This window comes from Saccostrea echinata, unplaced genomic scaffold (genome assembly GCF_033153115.1).
Source record: "Saccostrea echinata isolate AGI-Se365-2 ecotype Australia unplaced genomic scaffold, CSIRO_AGI_Sech_v1 ptg000060l, whole genome shotgun sequence".
Lineage (NCBI taxonomy): Eukaryota > Metazoa > Mollusca > Bivalvia > Ostreida > Ostreidae > Saccostrea > Saccostrea echinata.
This window is the reverse complement of record NW_026889809.1, coordinates 5,592,501-5,607,500: the sequence shown is the minus strand read 5'-3', so window position 1 is coordinate 5,607,500 and position 15,000 is coordinate 5,592,501. Positions and strand designations below refer to the sequence as shown.

The window sequence follows — 15,000 nt, the reverse complement described above, 5'->3', positions numbered from 1 at the left end:
ACCCCAACAACACGCTGGATTGTTCACAAAAATTAACAGTCACACACAAGATTTATCTTAAAATGATTTTATAACTGGGTCCATTCTGAAATGCATTGTCTAGTATTATGTACAAGAAACCCAGGGATTTCTATTTCATACAAAATAAGTATTTTTTGTTTGTATTGCATTGTGAAAAATAAAAGCAGTTTGCCTTCTTTCAATGCACATTTCTCTAGCATTCACAAAGCTGCATTGCATGATTTTTAGAAAAATCCACATGGGACTTCTGACAACTAAAAGCATAATCATATATTTTTTTATCTTATTAATAAGTTTTTGTATACATTATATGTTCAAGCATGATAACTTTCTGTCATATTTCAAACAAAATTTTCACTTTTCTCCAAGCCCAATAAGCTAATTAACCTACATACTGCCACAGTTTACAATGTAGGACATCGAATTCTACTTTGACAACTCTTTACATGCACTATATCCATGCTTTTTCATGAAATATTATTCCTCGTTACTGTATACTGGTTTATTATATATTCGATTTATAGTTCGTAACATATAATCTATACAAACTCAAACGGTTCATAACACTACATATTCACTGGATTTGAGGCCGTATTCACTGGAGGGTCAACGTGTGTGCAGCTGCAATTGTGGCATCACAATCAACACCTAAGTCATGTAAATAATTGCTGAAACAGCTGGAGCCAGCTGTTTATTTATGCAGGAAAAACATTAGGCAAGCCTATCCCAAGATTAATATCAAAACATTTCACCGAGAAATGATGTCTTACGTACTACGAAAAGAAAACACAGAAGTTATAACTTGTAATCTGGACATTTTTAAATCTTTCTGCGACAAGTTTGTTTATGAAAATGTTGTTGTCATGCAGCCTTTTTGTCTTATTTTTTCAAATTCTGACTATAATAAAACAATTATGGACTGTTTTGGTGGTGAATATGGTTTGATATTCACTAGTCTAAGAAACATATAATAATGGCCAAGGTCAACATTGATATTTTCTGGGGAATATCAAACCATATTAACCACCAAGCGAGTCCATAACTGTATAGTATTATTAGTATAAATCGTAAATGTACAAAAACTGTTGTTTTCATTAAGTATTTGAATATATTTACAGAATTCCTTGTCTTGAATAAAATGTTCAAATTCAAAATGTGTTGTTGGCAAGTGTAAATTTCTTTCCTGTTAGAATTCATCAAACAAAATGCACACATACACTGTAAATATTTAATTTAATGGATTAAACAATTAAAAAAAAAGTTTCTGATGAAACTGTAGCTCTATACTGCTTTGTACTTATATTCGTACAAAAGTTGCATTTAAACTTGACACACTTTTTATTTTATACATTCCCAGAATTAAATCTGTGAGAAAGTGTCCTGATGTTTTCTACCCTCGTACTAAGTAACCATGGAAACATTTATTTATCGAAATTAAAAAAAAATTGAAAAAAATGAAAAGAATTCTGAGTCTAGATATAGTTTATTTGGCGCACCAAGATTTTATTGAAATCTAACCAAAACTTTAGGAAGAGTAGCATTTTGAAAGAATTTTATACAAAATTGTATTCTTGTAACCATGGCAACAGTACATATCAAAACAAAATATACTGAATTATGTATCTTCATGCATGTAACAAATTTCATTTAAAAGAGACCAAAACTGTAGAAGAACTTTCTTTACAGACAGACAGACGACAAACACGTCACCTCTGCTGGTCTTAACTAGTGTAGCTAAAAACCAGTAAATATTATTCAAACCTCATTTTTTTCATCATTTTAATTTTTGTAGAGCATATGATGTTAATAGCAAGTCATAGTGCTGGAATTTCTGTTTGGTACACGTGTCATTATAATACACAATTATACTACATAGTTAACTTTCTTTTACATGTAAAGTAACGGTGATGATTATACAATGATAACAGAATGGAGTCAATATCAAACTTCTGATGCTGAGTAACGGTGAGTGAAAAAATGTAAAGTTCTTGTTAAAGAAATACTGCCTGATTGAGCCCTTACATCATCTATAGAAGTTGGAATTTTCTGTCAGAGTGCCTATCTAGTAGTTGTTAAATAGGAAATATCTGTGTGGGTTACGGTGCAGTATAATGTGTTCTGTATGATCTGATTTACAAAGAACAATCAAGATGCTGTTTATAATGTGAGTAATTTTAGAAAACGCTACAACCATAGCCAGCCTTACAAATACCTGACGCGGTACCAGATGAGGAAGCAACCAGGGACTTAATGACTGAAACAAAAACGGCGAATTAATCGTCTACATCTAAAACGGTCTCAAATTGTTACACACAAAACGGCATGCAAAATGACCAGACATAAACCACAAAAATAGGATATACAAAATACATGTACTCAACAGAGTATACAATATTGCAAAATTGTGTCAATTTCTGTATATTGAAGCATGCATATTACTATAAAAGACAATGATGGGGGGAAAAGTACATTAAAAATTGTACAGAAAAAGAGCTATGGATACATATCACAATTTTCAAAGCCATGTGCTGTTAGTTTACCTTAACTTTTGTAAATAAAATGTTTCACAAAATATTAATTTTATAATCCTACGTAAAGTGTATATACACATATCTTAAAAAAGAATTATTTCCCGTTCCTAGAATGAGTAAGCATTAAGGTTGTCTGTTATTGGGATATGAAGCAGTTTAAGCTAACACAATAAAATGGATGGAACTAGTTGTTTATACATCAGTTTTATTTCTCATTATCTGTACTGTTGAAATTAATAAACACATATGCTTTCCCACAAACTTATAAATTGTTAATACAACAGGTTAATTTACATAAAAATATAAGTAGTGAAGAATTTTTCATGGCCTTTCATATCTACAGACATGCGTACATTGTATTACGTGTACTTTCATATCTACAGATATATTTACATCGTATTAATCCCTTTTTATAATCCTTCCTCCCTTACCCCTTAGTGAACACCTTTGTTATTTATATAGAACTGATGCATAAAAAAACTAGTTGCCTAATGACATGGAATTAGTGTGATTGTGCATGCCACATAACATGACACAGCGTTTAGAAATACAAACCGGCATTCCGACCGGAGGCCCGGGCGGGGGGCTTAGGTGAGGGAACCGTTTCATCGTCGATCATGCCGTTATGGAAATGATTGTAATGGTACTGTAGACCTGGTCTTGTCTTGTATCTAGCCCCACAAGCTGTCCATCAGAAATAGAACAGCTAGTCAACAACAGGTCATTACATACAGTACTCAATGCATCTACTCTTGTACTATTTATTACACTTTAACTTGTTGATTTCTGTAGACTTTCAATCAATCCTAAGTGTTTTATACCTAATTTGGCAAATGAATTAAAGAGAAAAAAATTATATAATTTTTTCACCCTAAAAACGATTTTTTTTTTTAAAAAAGTACAGCATACAGAAATGTACAAAAAGAAACAAAAACAAATTACCATACCCTTAATATTTTTTGAAGAAAAATCTACTCTTTTCCTTCGATGTTATATAAAACACATTTAATGCACAATTATAATGGGGATATTGTATGATTTGAATACAAAACATATCTCCACTGTAAGCAGTTTTTTTTTTTTTTTTGGAAGCAAGCTCCATGTTGCCTAGCTGTTCTCCTGAACTATCAAGAAGCTTATGAAAAGCTCAGAATGTACAACAAAACACAAAGTATTAAATATGAAAAGCAGATTTACACAAATGTCAAATACAGAAAAAAAAAATGTTTTAGATACATGTACATAGTATGTGCTTGCAAGAAAATTTGCAAAGAGTGTGCAATTTCAATTAATAAATGTTTTACAGAAATTATTCTTTAGCAATCATAAAAAGCCAGCAACTTTTTTTTAAGTGTGTGTTAAGTTTCTGCCAGTATTTTAGACAGATTTTTGCTGCAGTGAAAGTTCCATGCATATACATTTCACCAATACTTTTCCTTTCAAGGTATTATCATGTAGTTTTAAATGGCATTTTGCTCCAAACTTAAGTGTAAGTATCATTCAATTATGTTTCAAAAGAAATACTGAGGCTCTTTATGGTCAATTCTGACCAAGAAGAGAATAATAAAATAATATTCATGGTCTGGAAACCCATTCTTAATGTTTAAAGTTTTTTCACTCTGCTAGATTATCTGACAGAGAAGCATGTTAAACTACGCAGTCATTCCTTAGGAAGATGCCAGACTAGCAGATTAAAGTTGGACACAGGGAACTGTTACAGTCTCAGTATTGGCATGCATCTGTCTGCACGACCCACTCTCCAGTACAAAGGTGATTAACTGTGTGCAGTATAAAACAAAAAAGCACAAAAATCTCCATGCAGTCATCACCTTTCCATGACTTTGTCCGTCCTGTAACAAGGTATTATAGTTACACCTGACAGCCTGTCTTTTACTTCTTACCTGTTCAATGGGCTTATATCTTACTGTACAACACATGCCCATTAGCAATTAATCACCTCATCACATTTCATCATGGACCCACAGTGTTTTAAATAATTACTTTATGTTATTTTCTGTGTGTTGTAGGAATTACAAATCATTTTTTCAATGTGCAAATCAATCTGTGCAAAAAGTCTGAAAAACCAGTCAGCTGTTTGTGCAGTGTGTAAGAGGAGGAAGTTAAGATAGACATCGTAATGACGCTGTATAATCAGTTTGTAGTTCTCCATGCTCAGGTCTTCAGTTGTTGGATAAATGGGTGAAATGCAATTAACTCAGAGTTATAGTAGAAAAGTCATAACATGCTATATTAAAGAAGTTCAATCTTAACAGACATGTACTAATCAAGTAGCCATTTTACAATATTACATGGGTATGTATTACTAAAAATTTGATGACTGTTAAGATTTGTCTAAGTCTCTTAAGGTAAGACTAATTAATGAAATCCATGTTTCAAGAACAATTTTTTTTCTTAGCCATCTTTTAGAGTAATTCTTCAAGATAAACTTAAAGATATACACACTATAACTTGCGTCGGTTAAAAATAAAGTGGGAAATTTATTTATTTTGTTTACCAAATGAAGTTACGAAAATATTGTAGATTACAAAATCTGAAATGAACTCATTATAAAAATCTCAAATTATAATTATTTATTATCCTACTAGGAAAGTAATGCCTCTATTTAAATTCATGCATCATGTGACACCGTCGCTACTTTTAGATTGATAAACAAAAATGGCGTAAAGAAAATGAGGTAGGCCGTTTGGTATACAAAATAACTTTTGACATGGATGGCAAATGTTTTATGCTTAAAGATACTTATCTTTGAAAACAACCAGTATTAACCATCTAGTCTGTAATGACAGATATTAACTTTTATTCAAAATTGTAGACAAAATGCAACGTACCTCGTTGTCTATGATTTCCCGCGGACATGCATGTCTATATACTGTTTAAGCACTTCCTTCATCAATACCTGGTATTCATATGAATAGGATGAATTCTTAATTGCAGATCTTGCTTAATTGTTTTGTAATTACAATGACTTACTTAGTAAAACTTTGTGGAAAGTAATTATTTTTTATTACACTACATGTTTCTCAAATCTTTAATCATTTTGTTTCACATAAAAAACCGCGTTTATATAGCGTGTATATCTTTAAGAGAATATTCACATTCTAAACCATACTTGTCAAACAAGAATATACCAGGGTTTTTTTTTCTGAATACAGCTGTACATAAAAACTTGAGGCCCAGGGGCCACATCGCTCACCTCAGCACTCTGTCTAGGAAAAAGCAGAAATCAGTTCTTGAAAAGTTTAAATATAAAAGTGGTTGAAGGGGGGGGGGGGGGGGGGAGGGGGTTGATTTGAGCTAACTTGAATCTATACTTCATAGGGATGCTTTTGAATTAATATGACAAATAATGGCCTTGCTGTTCTTAAGAAGAACATTTTTAATGATATATCCTTTGTATTCCTTTGTATAACTATGATCCCCTATTATGGCCCCTCTATTCTCATGATTTGAACAAATTTGAATCTACACAACCTGAGCATGGTTCCATTTAAATATGACTAATCATGGCTTTGCTGTTCTTGAGAAGAAGATTTTTAAAAATTTTACTATGTATTCCTATGTAAAACTTTGATCGCCCATTGTGGCCCCACCCTACCCCTGAGGGGTCATGATTTTAAGAAACTTGAATCTACACTACCTGAGGATGCTTCCATATAAATATGACCAATCATGGCTTTGCTGTTCTTGAGAAGATTTTTAAATATTTTTCCTATGTATTCCTATGTAAAATTTTTTCCAATGTATTCCTATGTAAAATTTTGATCACCCATTGTGGCCCCACCCTACCCCTGAGGGTCATGATTTGAACAAATTTGAATCTACACTACCTGAGGATGCTTCCATATAAATATGATCTATCATGGCTTTGCTGTTCTTGAAAGGACTTTTTAAGAATTTTCTTATATATTCCTATGTAAAACTTTGATCACCCATTGTGGCCCCACCCTACCCCAAGGTGTCATGATTTGAACAAATTTGAATCTACACTACCTGAAGATGGTTCCATATCAGTTTCATTTTTTCAAGAACTGTGGTTCTTGAGAAGAAGATTTTTAAATGATGCCATTAATTTTTCACAAATTCATAATTATCTCCCCTTGGAAGAAGGCATGGTCCTTCATTTGAACAAACTTGAATCCCGTTACCCACGGATACTTTGTGGCAAGTTTGGTTGAAATTAGCCCAGTGGTTCTTGAGAAGAAGATGAAAATGTGAAAAGTTTACGAAAATGACGACAGACAAATTTCGATCAGAAAAGCTCACTTGAGCCTTCGTCTCTGGTGAGCTTATAAACATGATGTGTAAATTCAAGACACAGTCTAAGAGTGTCATTTAACAAAATGTCTAAATGGAAAAGTCAAGCAAAAATAAAAGAACTGAATCTCTACAAACAGATTGAAAGCAAATAGCAAACTCCTGATAAGGAGTAATCTGTGACTTTGATTCTGACCTTCACAAGAGTATGGCTTGTCTTTATCCTCTGTAATCTGAGGCGGCTCCTTCTCCGTATTCTTCTTCCTGCCACGTCCTGTACCCTATCATTACAAATAAGGATTAGAAATCAACTGGTCTGCTAATCCATTGATTAGACATGTGTCCTGATAATGCACAGCCCCCTTACCACTCTTAGGTTAAAAAGGGGGGGGGATGTAAACTATATACATGTATGTATATCAGTAACATCAAGACAATTTCTTTTTCACATTGTACTTTAAATCAATGATTTTAACCACATTTAAATGCATTAACATCAACTTATATCAACATGATTTATAATACAAATGTATGTAGTTACAGAAATCTCAAGACGGACCTTCTTTTTCTTCCTTTTGATGTAGGTCTCTTCATAGTCGCTGATGTCAGATTGATCATCCACCATTTCTCCTGCATCTGGAGGCTCACTTAGGTTGTCAAAATCATCGTACCATCGGTCTTTGCTGGTTTCACTGAATTTTTCTCCTTCCTCTTCCTTACATATTGCTGGGTTCTCCACTGTGTTTATCTGATGCATATCTACTAGGTGTATAACACACAAAGAGAGAGTTGAAGAAAAAATGAAAAGTGTATCACATCATTCATGATAAAGTTATGTCAAATATGATGGTATGTGTATATTAAATTATACCCCCCAAAGATATGTCCATGGAAAAGTTTATCCCCCCCCCATTATTTACAGTGAAAGTATTTTACAAGAATATACATTTTATGACCTACAATTGAATAAACGTCAAATGTAGTTTTTAAAAACTCAGCTACCAATCATAAATATGTACCTGACTCTCCAGTCTCAATATCACTGGCCTTGTTTGTGCGACTCTCTGTATTCATGAACGCTAGTCGTTTCTTCTTTTTCCATCTGTTGGCTGGGTATGAATAAAGCTGTCCATATGACTGACCTGCACAAAGAAACTGACTAGCTAGATTAAAAATACAGATAATTTGAAACATTTTTCAAACAATTTTTACATTCTCATTTTTTTTTAAATCTTTCATAGTGTACATATTATGGACAAAAATTTACAGACAACTTCCATTAACAAGGGCAAAGCTGTCAAAGTGACCAGGCCCATAGAATGTGGGAGGGCTCTGCCCCCTACTTTTTCTCAGTATAGTATTCTGCTATAGTAAATTTTCCTTTATATGCTGGTTGGCATCCCCACTTTTTGTTGCAGTAAGGTCGAGCACTGGCAAATTCCAGGATTTTGACCGTTGATTTTTTTTTTTTTTTGCTTGTCAGATTAATTTGGGAAGTTGGCCCCCTCACTTTTTGGTCAATTTAGGGGGAGGGGGTGTTTTTTTTTGTTTTTTTTTTCTCCAAAATCCAAGTACCATGCACATCCCTGATATATGTCTAATTGTTCTGCAAAATAAAAACTTCCAATCTTGAAAACTAGAAGGAGTTATCCAGACAAATGATGTACCCAGTTGGCAGCTGCCCACTATTTTCACCATTTCAATAACTGGATTTTTCCAACAGAAAACCTGTTTAAAAATTGTGCTAATTTGTTTTTTTTTCATTTGATATGAAAATTACTCCTACAAAACTTTTTAAAATGTTTATTATTCCTCCTGTGGAAAGTTTTTGTCAAAATTTACAATTTTCAAAATTAAACACAGATAATCTCTAGATTATAAAATATGTTTTAATGCAACTATCTAGAGTAACTTCCCCTGAGTGTGATCAGCTAACCTGTGTTACATGCTTTTATTACAGACCTGGTAGTCTATCTTTGTATGGATGCCACAGGGAGGTATGACTCTGTGCTACCCCCGTCTGAGAGTCCAGGAATGGCAGTCTCAGTTTCCGCTCTATCCCCATCCTCATGTTCAAGCTGGCTGTGTGCTCTATTGCCTCTTTGTATAAGGAATCACCTCCCATACTGAAAAAAAGATTCACCATTAAATGATTTCTGGCACATTGTCACTATAAAAATGTTTACTTGCATTGTGTGTATGCTAGTGTTGTCAATAGTACCTGGTTAAATGTTGAATGATGTAAGTTAGTAAAACAGCTACTAGGTAACTAACTCTGATTTTGTGTATTGTCAAGAATTGTTACTTTCATCAGGGACCTCAAACTGTCATTGGCTTTATTTGCCATTACACACAATCTACTTTGTCAAAAACACAATCAACTTAATTTTTTTTTTTTATTTTTTTTTTTTTTTTTACAGTTTATCATTTGATGGCTCTAATGGCCTGTCTTAACAATCTAGAAAATTAATTCATATTCAGCATCCATCCATAATTTATATTCAACATTTGATTTCAAATTTACTCAATAGTCTAGAGGGTCTTAAACAGGTGTAGCATACCCGAGACTTTCAATGTAAAAATACTGTTGTCAATAAAATAATATTTTTACAAGTTTCAATAAATTTATTTGAGAGAATTATTGAGATTGGTACAGTATGAAATATATTTTAATACCCAATTAATCTTAGTTGGTTCATTTATGATTATGGAAGACGAACTTAACAGAAGGAAAAGGGTGGCTTAAAATGAATGGCACCCAACAGACTGTTTATTACTGTTAAGTTTTTGTTATGTTTGGTGTCTGATGGAACTGTTGCCCAAACTTACATTTTCTGGTTTCAAATTTCCGATCCCTCAAGTATGTGTGTAACCACAACTCATCCCCCGTCTCCAACTGGTAAATCTTGGTATATATATGTATATATATATACATGTATATATATATATATATATATATACATATATACATGTATATATATATATATATATATATATATATATATATATATATATATATATATATATATATATATATATATATATACTATTTTCACCGGATACCCAATGTTACCAATGTAAATCATGATGTAGTACCCAAATAGACGTCATATACTTAGGTGACTTCTGCACCAGAAGTGTGGCTTTACTAAATGTCGGTCCAGTAAACAAAACTGATTATGTAAAAATATGGTAATCTATCGAGTGCAAGCGAGAATAAATAAATCGGAACAAAGTAGAAAAACACCAAGGGTCAATAGTAGATATATATGCATTGTTACAAAACAAGTTATGTGCTATTTATTGTTTATTTCCCTGCATCACATCACCAACACGTGTTCCAAATTCTACACGTCTCTCTAAGCCGCCGTCTTTGTAGCAGATACTGGTAATTATGCAAAGGTGTCATAAATCTTTTTATAATTTATGTTCATCGTATCATCAACAATATGCACTCATTCTAATCTTACTTACTTCTTATAATTTACACAAGAGCGAAACTCTGGGGAAATGAAAGTAACACCCCACCCCACCCCCGTGTGTTCCCATACATGTGATTCTTCCGGCGGGAGACAAAATCTCCCGATATTTCACCCCCCTTCCGCCCCTCCCGATTAATTTTTAAATCTTCCGTGTTTTAAAATTCTTCAAATTAAATATTATTTTCAAATTTTATTTTGATCGTCTTTCACATAATTGCTCAGAATGAAAAGAAATTGAGATAAGAACGCGCCAGTGCAATAAATTTTCACAGCGGAGGTAACGTTAGGCTTCGTAGGAATCAACCTGAGGTCGTATAATTATGTTGTAAAAATTAGTGATATATCAACTTGATAAAAGACCATTGATGTTTATTACTGAATGCAAAACATTGTAATTAGTTGCTAAAATACACAGTTGCCATCTTCTAATGCTGCTTTGGTCATTAAAAGATACAGTTATAATGTAGGTCACACTTTAGTTAAAAATAGATCACACTACAGGGTGTTGCTAAAATATACCTGACTCTAATTTGTTTATTTTTTTAGAGGGTACTTTTTTTCATCTGTACATATTCTATTTAAAAACAAATTACTGACATGCATAGAATTTGTAACATAAAACCTAGCTATGTTTTACTTCACTTACTAGTTGATATATCAATACTACATCAAAAAATAAAATTTTATCCAATGTTTTAATGATGCTGTTAACTCTTAATTAATTTACTAGGAAATGAGTTGATTTCATTTTGAATACTTAATTTCACTTCATTTGAATAAAAATTTTATCATATTTTTCTTAAAACTAAACAACAACTTTATAAAATAAAATTTGTAAAGAATAAACTGGGAGAAGGTATTTTTTCCTGAATTTTGGGGGTTGGATGGTCTTTTGCGATTTGAAAAAATGTCGATAAAAAATCTCCAGCTTTGAGACCCAAACTCCAGCTGAAAAATTTCAAATCTCCAGTTGTGATTTTTCAGTTCTGTCACATGTATGTGTTCCAGGCAATCAGACAACAGAAAGACAGTCCATTAACATAAAGAATATGTGCTATATATCCTAATATTTGGGAAATACTGCGATACAACGGTCCCGCGATATCATGAGAATTGGGTGTTCAATGTATATTTTAGACAAAAAAAAAATCAGGTACCTGATACAAACCATGTCACAGTAGTTACAAAATGGAAACAATATTTTAATTTCACCAATTCCCCGCTAGCTATAAAAATGTTGAATATAACTCAGTTATTGTAGATGGGCATACCATTTTTTGAGTACCTCCACATCAATTTGGAAATCCATCGCCATCTTGTCTTTGTTTTCTAAACTGGTACCATATCTCCTGATGATACCAGTTTTTTTGTTTCAGCTAGATAAGTCGTACTTTAGACTATTCCAATTTCAGCTAGCCTGCAAAGTCATTCGCAGCTTCACGCCTGAATGAAAGAGTATTTCCTGTTTCACTCTGACAATTCACAAGTATTCCAGTACTTCAAAAGAATCGCTGCTTATCTAAAAACCTTTTATTTTTGCCACTATTCAATTCATAGTGATCACTGAACTAGGCCCATGGGCCTTGATGGTCACCTGAATATCAATTTGTCTTGTTCTTTGCATGCATGCAATCCACAAGTTTTAAAATTTCCTATGTAAGAATAACTTAGCTTTATAATCCTGGTTCCAAAGGGTGGGAATAGCTATTTTATTTTTGATAGGGGGATCAGGCATTGTCCATTATAATTGTAACAGGAAAGGAGAAAAAGTATGGCTGGACAGGGAATCAAACCCATGCAGGAACCCTGCATCACTAGTCTAGTCAGGTGCTCTACCAACTGAGCTACCCAAGCCGATATCCACAGCCCAGACCATTCATAATCATGTAATCACTGCTTTTTTTGAAATGTCAAGAAGTATAAAAGCAAAAACATACATAATTATGATCAATTAAGCATTTCTCCAAATTATTTTTCATTTTCATGGAAAACATGGGGAACAATAGCTCGTCAAAGTCATGGAAATCATCACTGACACATGCAGTTAACCTTTTAAAAAGTGACACAGGTATGTAGTATCATTTTTGAAAGTATTAAAGTTGGGGGGAGCCAGAAAAAATATTTGAAAATTTACCTGAAAAATCTTTGACAAGCCCCCCCCCCCCCCCCCAAAAAAAATGTTCACTGACAGGATGATTTGCCTATACTGCAACAAAAAGTAGAGGACCAACTGCTCTTTTTTGAACATTTTCAAAAGGTAATGTTTCGAAAAAAAAGGGGGGAGGGGTAAACCCCCCCATTACTATGTGTCATTGTAAAGAGAATTTCAAAGAACAAATGGGTTTTGCTCTGCAAAAATTGCATAGTTAATAACTTATTCATGGATACTGTAGGCCAAGTATTCTTTGAGTCATCTTTTATTCGTGAATCGTCAGTTTGAAATCAATCAGCGACAATTAATTTTCACGATTCAGGAAACATTATCTAAAAATACAAAGCAAAATAATTGGTTCGCAGCGATTAATATTCGCAAGTTAAAGTAGGTCGGGAAACTCGCGAATATTTCTCGCACGCAAATAAAAGTTGGTTTACAGTATTTTCAACCTACTTTAAAGCTGTAAAGAGAATTTCAAGGAAAAAACAGGTTTTACTCTGCATAAATTGCCTAATAACAAATTCATTGATGTCAAATTTCTGTAGAATATTTTTTCCAATGGTTTCAGACTTTCTCTTTTCCTATTTCATTCTTACACTGTTCTCAATAAAATATTGCATTCTAGTATGTGTTATAGTTGCATATACATACAAAACAATAAATAGAGTACTGTTTGAATAAAAGGATGTATAAAAATTAATAACCATACCAAGCATGATTTTTTTAAGTAACACTTCCTAAAAAGCTCTTTATTTTCACAACAACATATAAATAATACATTTTACAAACAATGTATGCTGAGTATATGACAATTAACCATCAAAGTAAAAAAAATGTTAAATCAAATTCTTCAGACAACAAATATTAACAATTATTAAGTACATACATGTAGTATATGAAAAAAAAATCATACAATAAAGGGTCCTCCACATACCTTTAGCTTAAAGCTATATATGGCATATCTGAGCTATAAAATAAATTTTAAAATAAGATTGAGTGTAGATGAACATATTTGTTATATACGTTCAAATTAAAATTTTCCCCGATTTTGAACTTGAATACCCCCAAGTTTCTATTGTTAAATTGACTTTAAACTGTGTCTGATATTTAAATGCGGAGTCGGTAAATAAATCTGTTATTGTTTTAAATTTCTAATATCATGGCCGTAGGAACTGGGGGGGGGGGGTGCCCCCCAATAATTTTTAATTTTGACGATATATAGTTTACTATAGAAAACATAGCTGTTATTTGCTTGTCCCCCCTCAAAAAAAAAAGTCTGATGACCTTTTTTTTTTTTTTTGCTTGTCAAGGAATTTTTGGTAGTTGATAGTGCCCCCTCAACTGAAAATGTAGCTGTGCCCCCCCCCCCCAAACTGAAGTTGCTTCCTACGGGCTTGAATATCTATGAAACGCGATTGATTTAAATTGTGTAATTTACAGAAAAGGCCTATCTTTATATATATAAAGTAATAAAACAAATAGAAAGATCTTTTTAATTTTAGTTAGTCTTAACTTATCAAAAATATGCCATGCATACGTGTATGTGACTTTAACTTCTACTTTTATTCAGCATTACTTTAAACAAGCATATCCACCATGAAAAAAATAGATATCAAAATATTATTTATATTAATTATCTAAAAATTTATTTTCAAACTTGTCAAAACTCAATGTGGAAATTTAAAAAAAAAAATTCCACATCAAGTTTTGACAAGTATACACATCAAATTTGTTTCTTCCCAGCATATGCTTTTAAGCTCACAAAACAACCACAAAAATTTAATTTAAGCAGACATAATACATTTTTTATCAAATTAATAGATAATAAAAAAAAGTAAGTAATTTCCTCTCAAATCTGTGGATGAAAATTTAGGAAAAACTACTGATTGTTTAGGAGAAATATTTAATGAATTAGATTACAACAAGAAATTGAATTGAAATCAGATCCATTGATATAGAAAAATAATTTGCAAAATCCTTAGTTTCAAAGTTCCTCTTTCAATTGAGAGTTAACTTTCCTGTTACCTAGGACTCCAAAACACAGGTTGGATAATGCATATGTCATCATACTCATCTTTGTATTTATTACTGGCAACTGGACTGGACATGCAGATATCAATAAGCAAAACTAAAAATGCAAATTTTATCAAGATTTCTGAATGGTATATTCATTAATGAAATGCATAAATCAGTCTGCAAAAATAACTGCTTTCATAACAGATTTTATTGACAATATCATGACAGCATGAAAAAATATATAAACAAAAACATTTTCTCCTTAATATACATGTAACTGTTATAAAAAATCATTATGCTAAAAAAACTTAAAGGCTTGCTCTTCTTTAATTGAAAGACACTTTTTTTCTCAGCCGCACCCTCTTTCAACGTTGTGTACAAACAATAGTGTCGCTATCAGTTAACTACACTATTTTCCATTGACAAACTGTCACCTCTAAAGTGAGACTCTGTATGAATAGCCCAAAAGCCGTCCCAGGCAAACTGTCAGTGACCAAATTATACAAAACTGGAAATAAAA

The 15,000-nt window shown here is 32.5% G+C and overlaps 2 protein-coding genes across 8 annotated transcripts in view; both read right to left on the bottom strand.

The window, feature by feature from the left end:
- LOC133175054 (zinc finger protein ubi-d4-like) overlaps positions 1 to 11,664 on the bottom strand; it is a 17,404-nt gene extending 5,740 nt beyond the window's left edge. The window contains exons 1-8 of one of the 7 annotated variants that reach the window (XM_061310158.1): positions 11,581 to 11,664; positions 8,790 to 8,953; positions 7,847 to 7,969; positions 7,387 to 7,586; positions 7,024 to 7,108; positions 4,382 to 4,402; positions 3,108 to 3,236; positions 2,234 to 2,275 (exon numbers count right to left, since the gene is read on the bottom strand). In XM_061310158.1, coding sequence (XP_061166142.1) covers positions 2,234 to 2,275; positions 3,108 to 3,236; positions 4,382 to 4,402; positions 7,024 to 7,108; positions 7,387 to 7,586; positions 7,847 to 7,969; positions 8,790 to 8,953; positions 11,581 to 11,624 — 808 coding nt within the window. In that variant the 5' untranslated portion in view covers positions 11,625 to 11,664. Of the gene's footprint in view, positions 1 to 2,233; positions 2,276 to 3,107; positions 3,237 to 4,381; positions 4,403 to 7,023; positions 7,109 to 7,386; positions 7,590 to 7,846; positions 7,970 to 8,789; positions 8,954 to 11,580 lie in introns of all 7 variants that reach the window. The other 6 variants (XM_061310152.1, XM_061310155.1, XM_061310153.1 and 3 more) reach the window with 6 other exon arrangements.
- A 3,006-nt stretch (positions 11,665 to 14,670) lies between these two features.
- LOC133175055 (glucose-induced degradation protein 4 homolog) overlaps positions 14,671 to 15,000 on the bottom strand; it is a 12,845-nt gene continuing 12,515 nt past the window's right edge. Inside the window, exon 6 of the mRNA XM_061310159.1 lies at positions 14,671 to 14,988. The gene's annotated coding sequence lies outside the window, so the exon portion shown is untranslated. The remainder of the gene's footprint in view (positions 14,989 to 15,000) is intronic.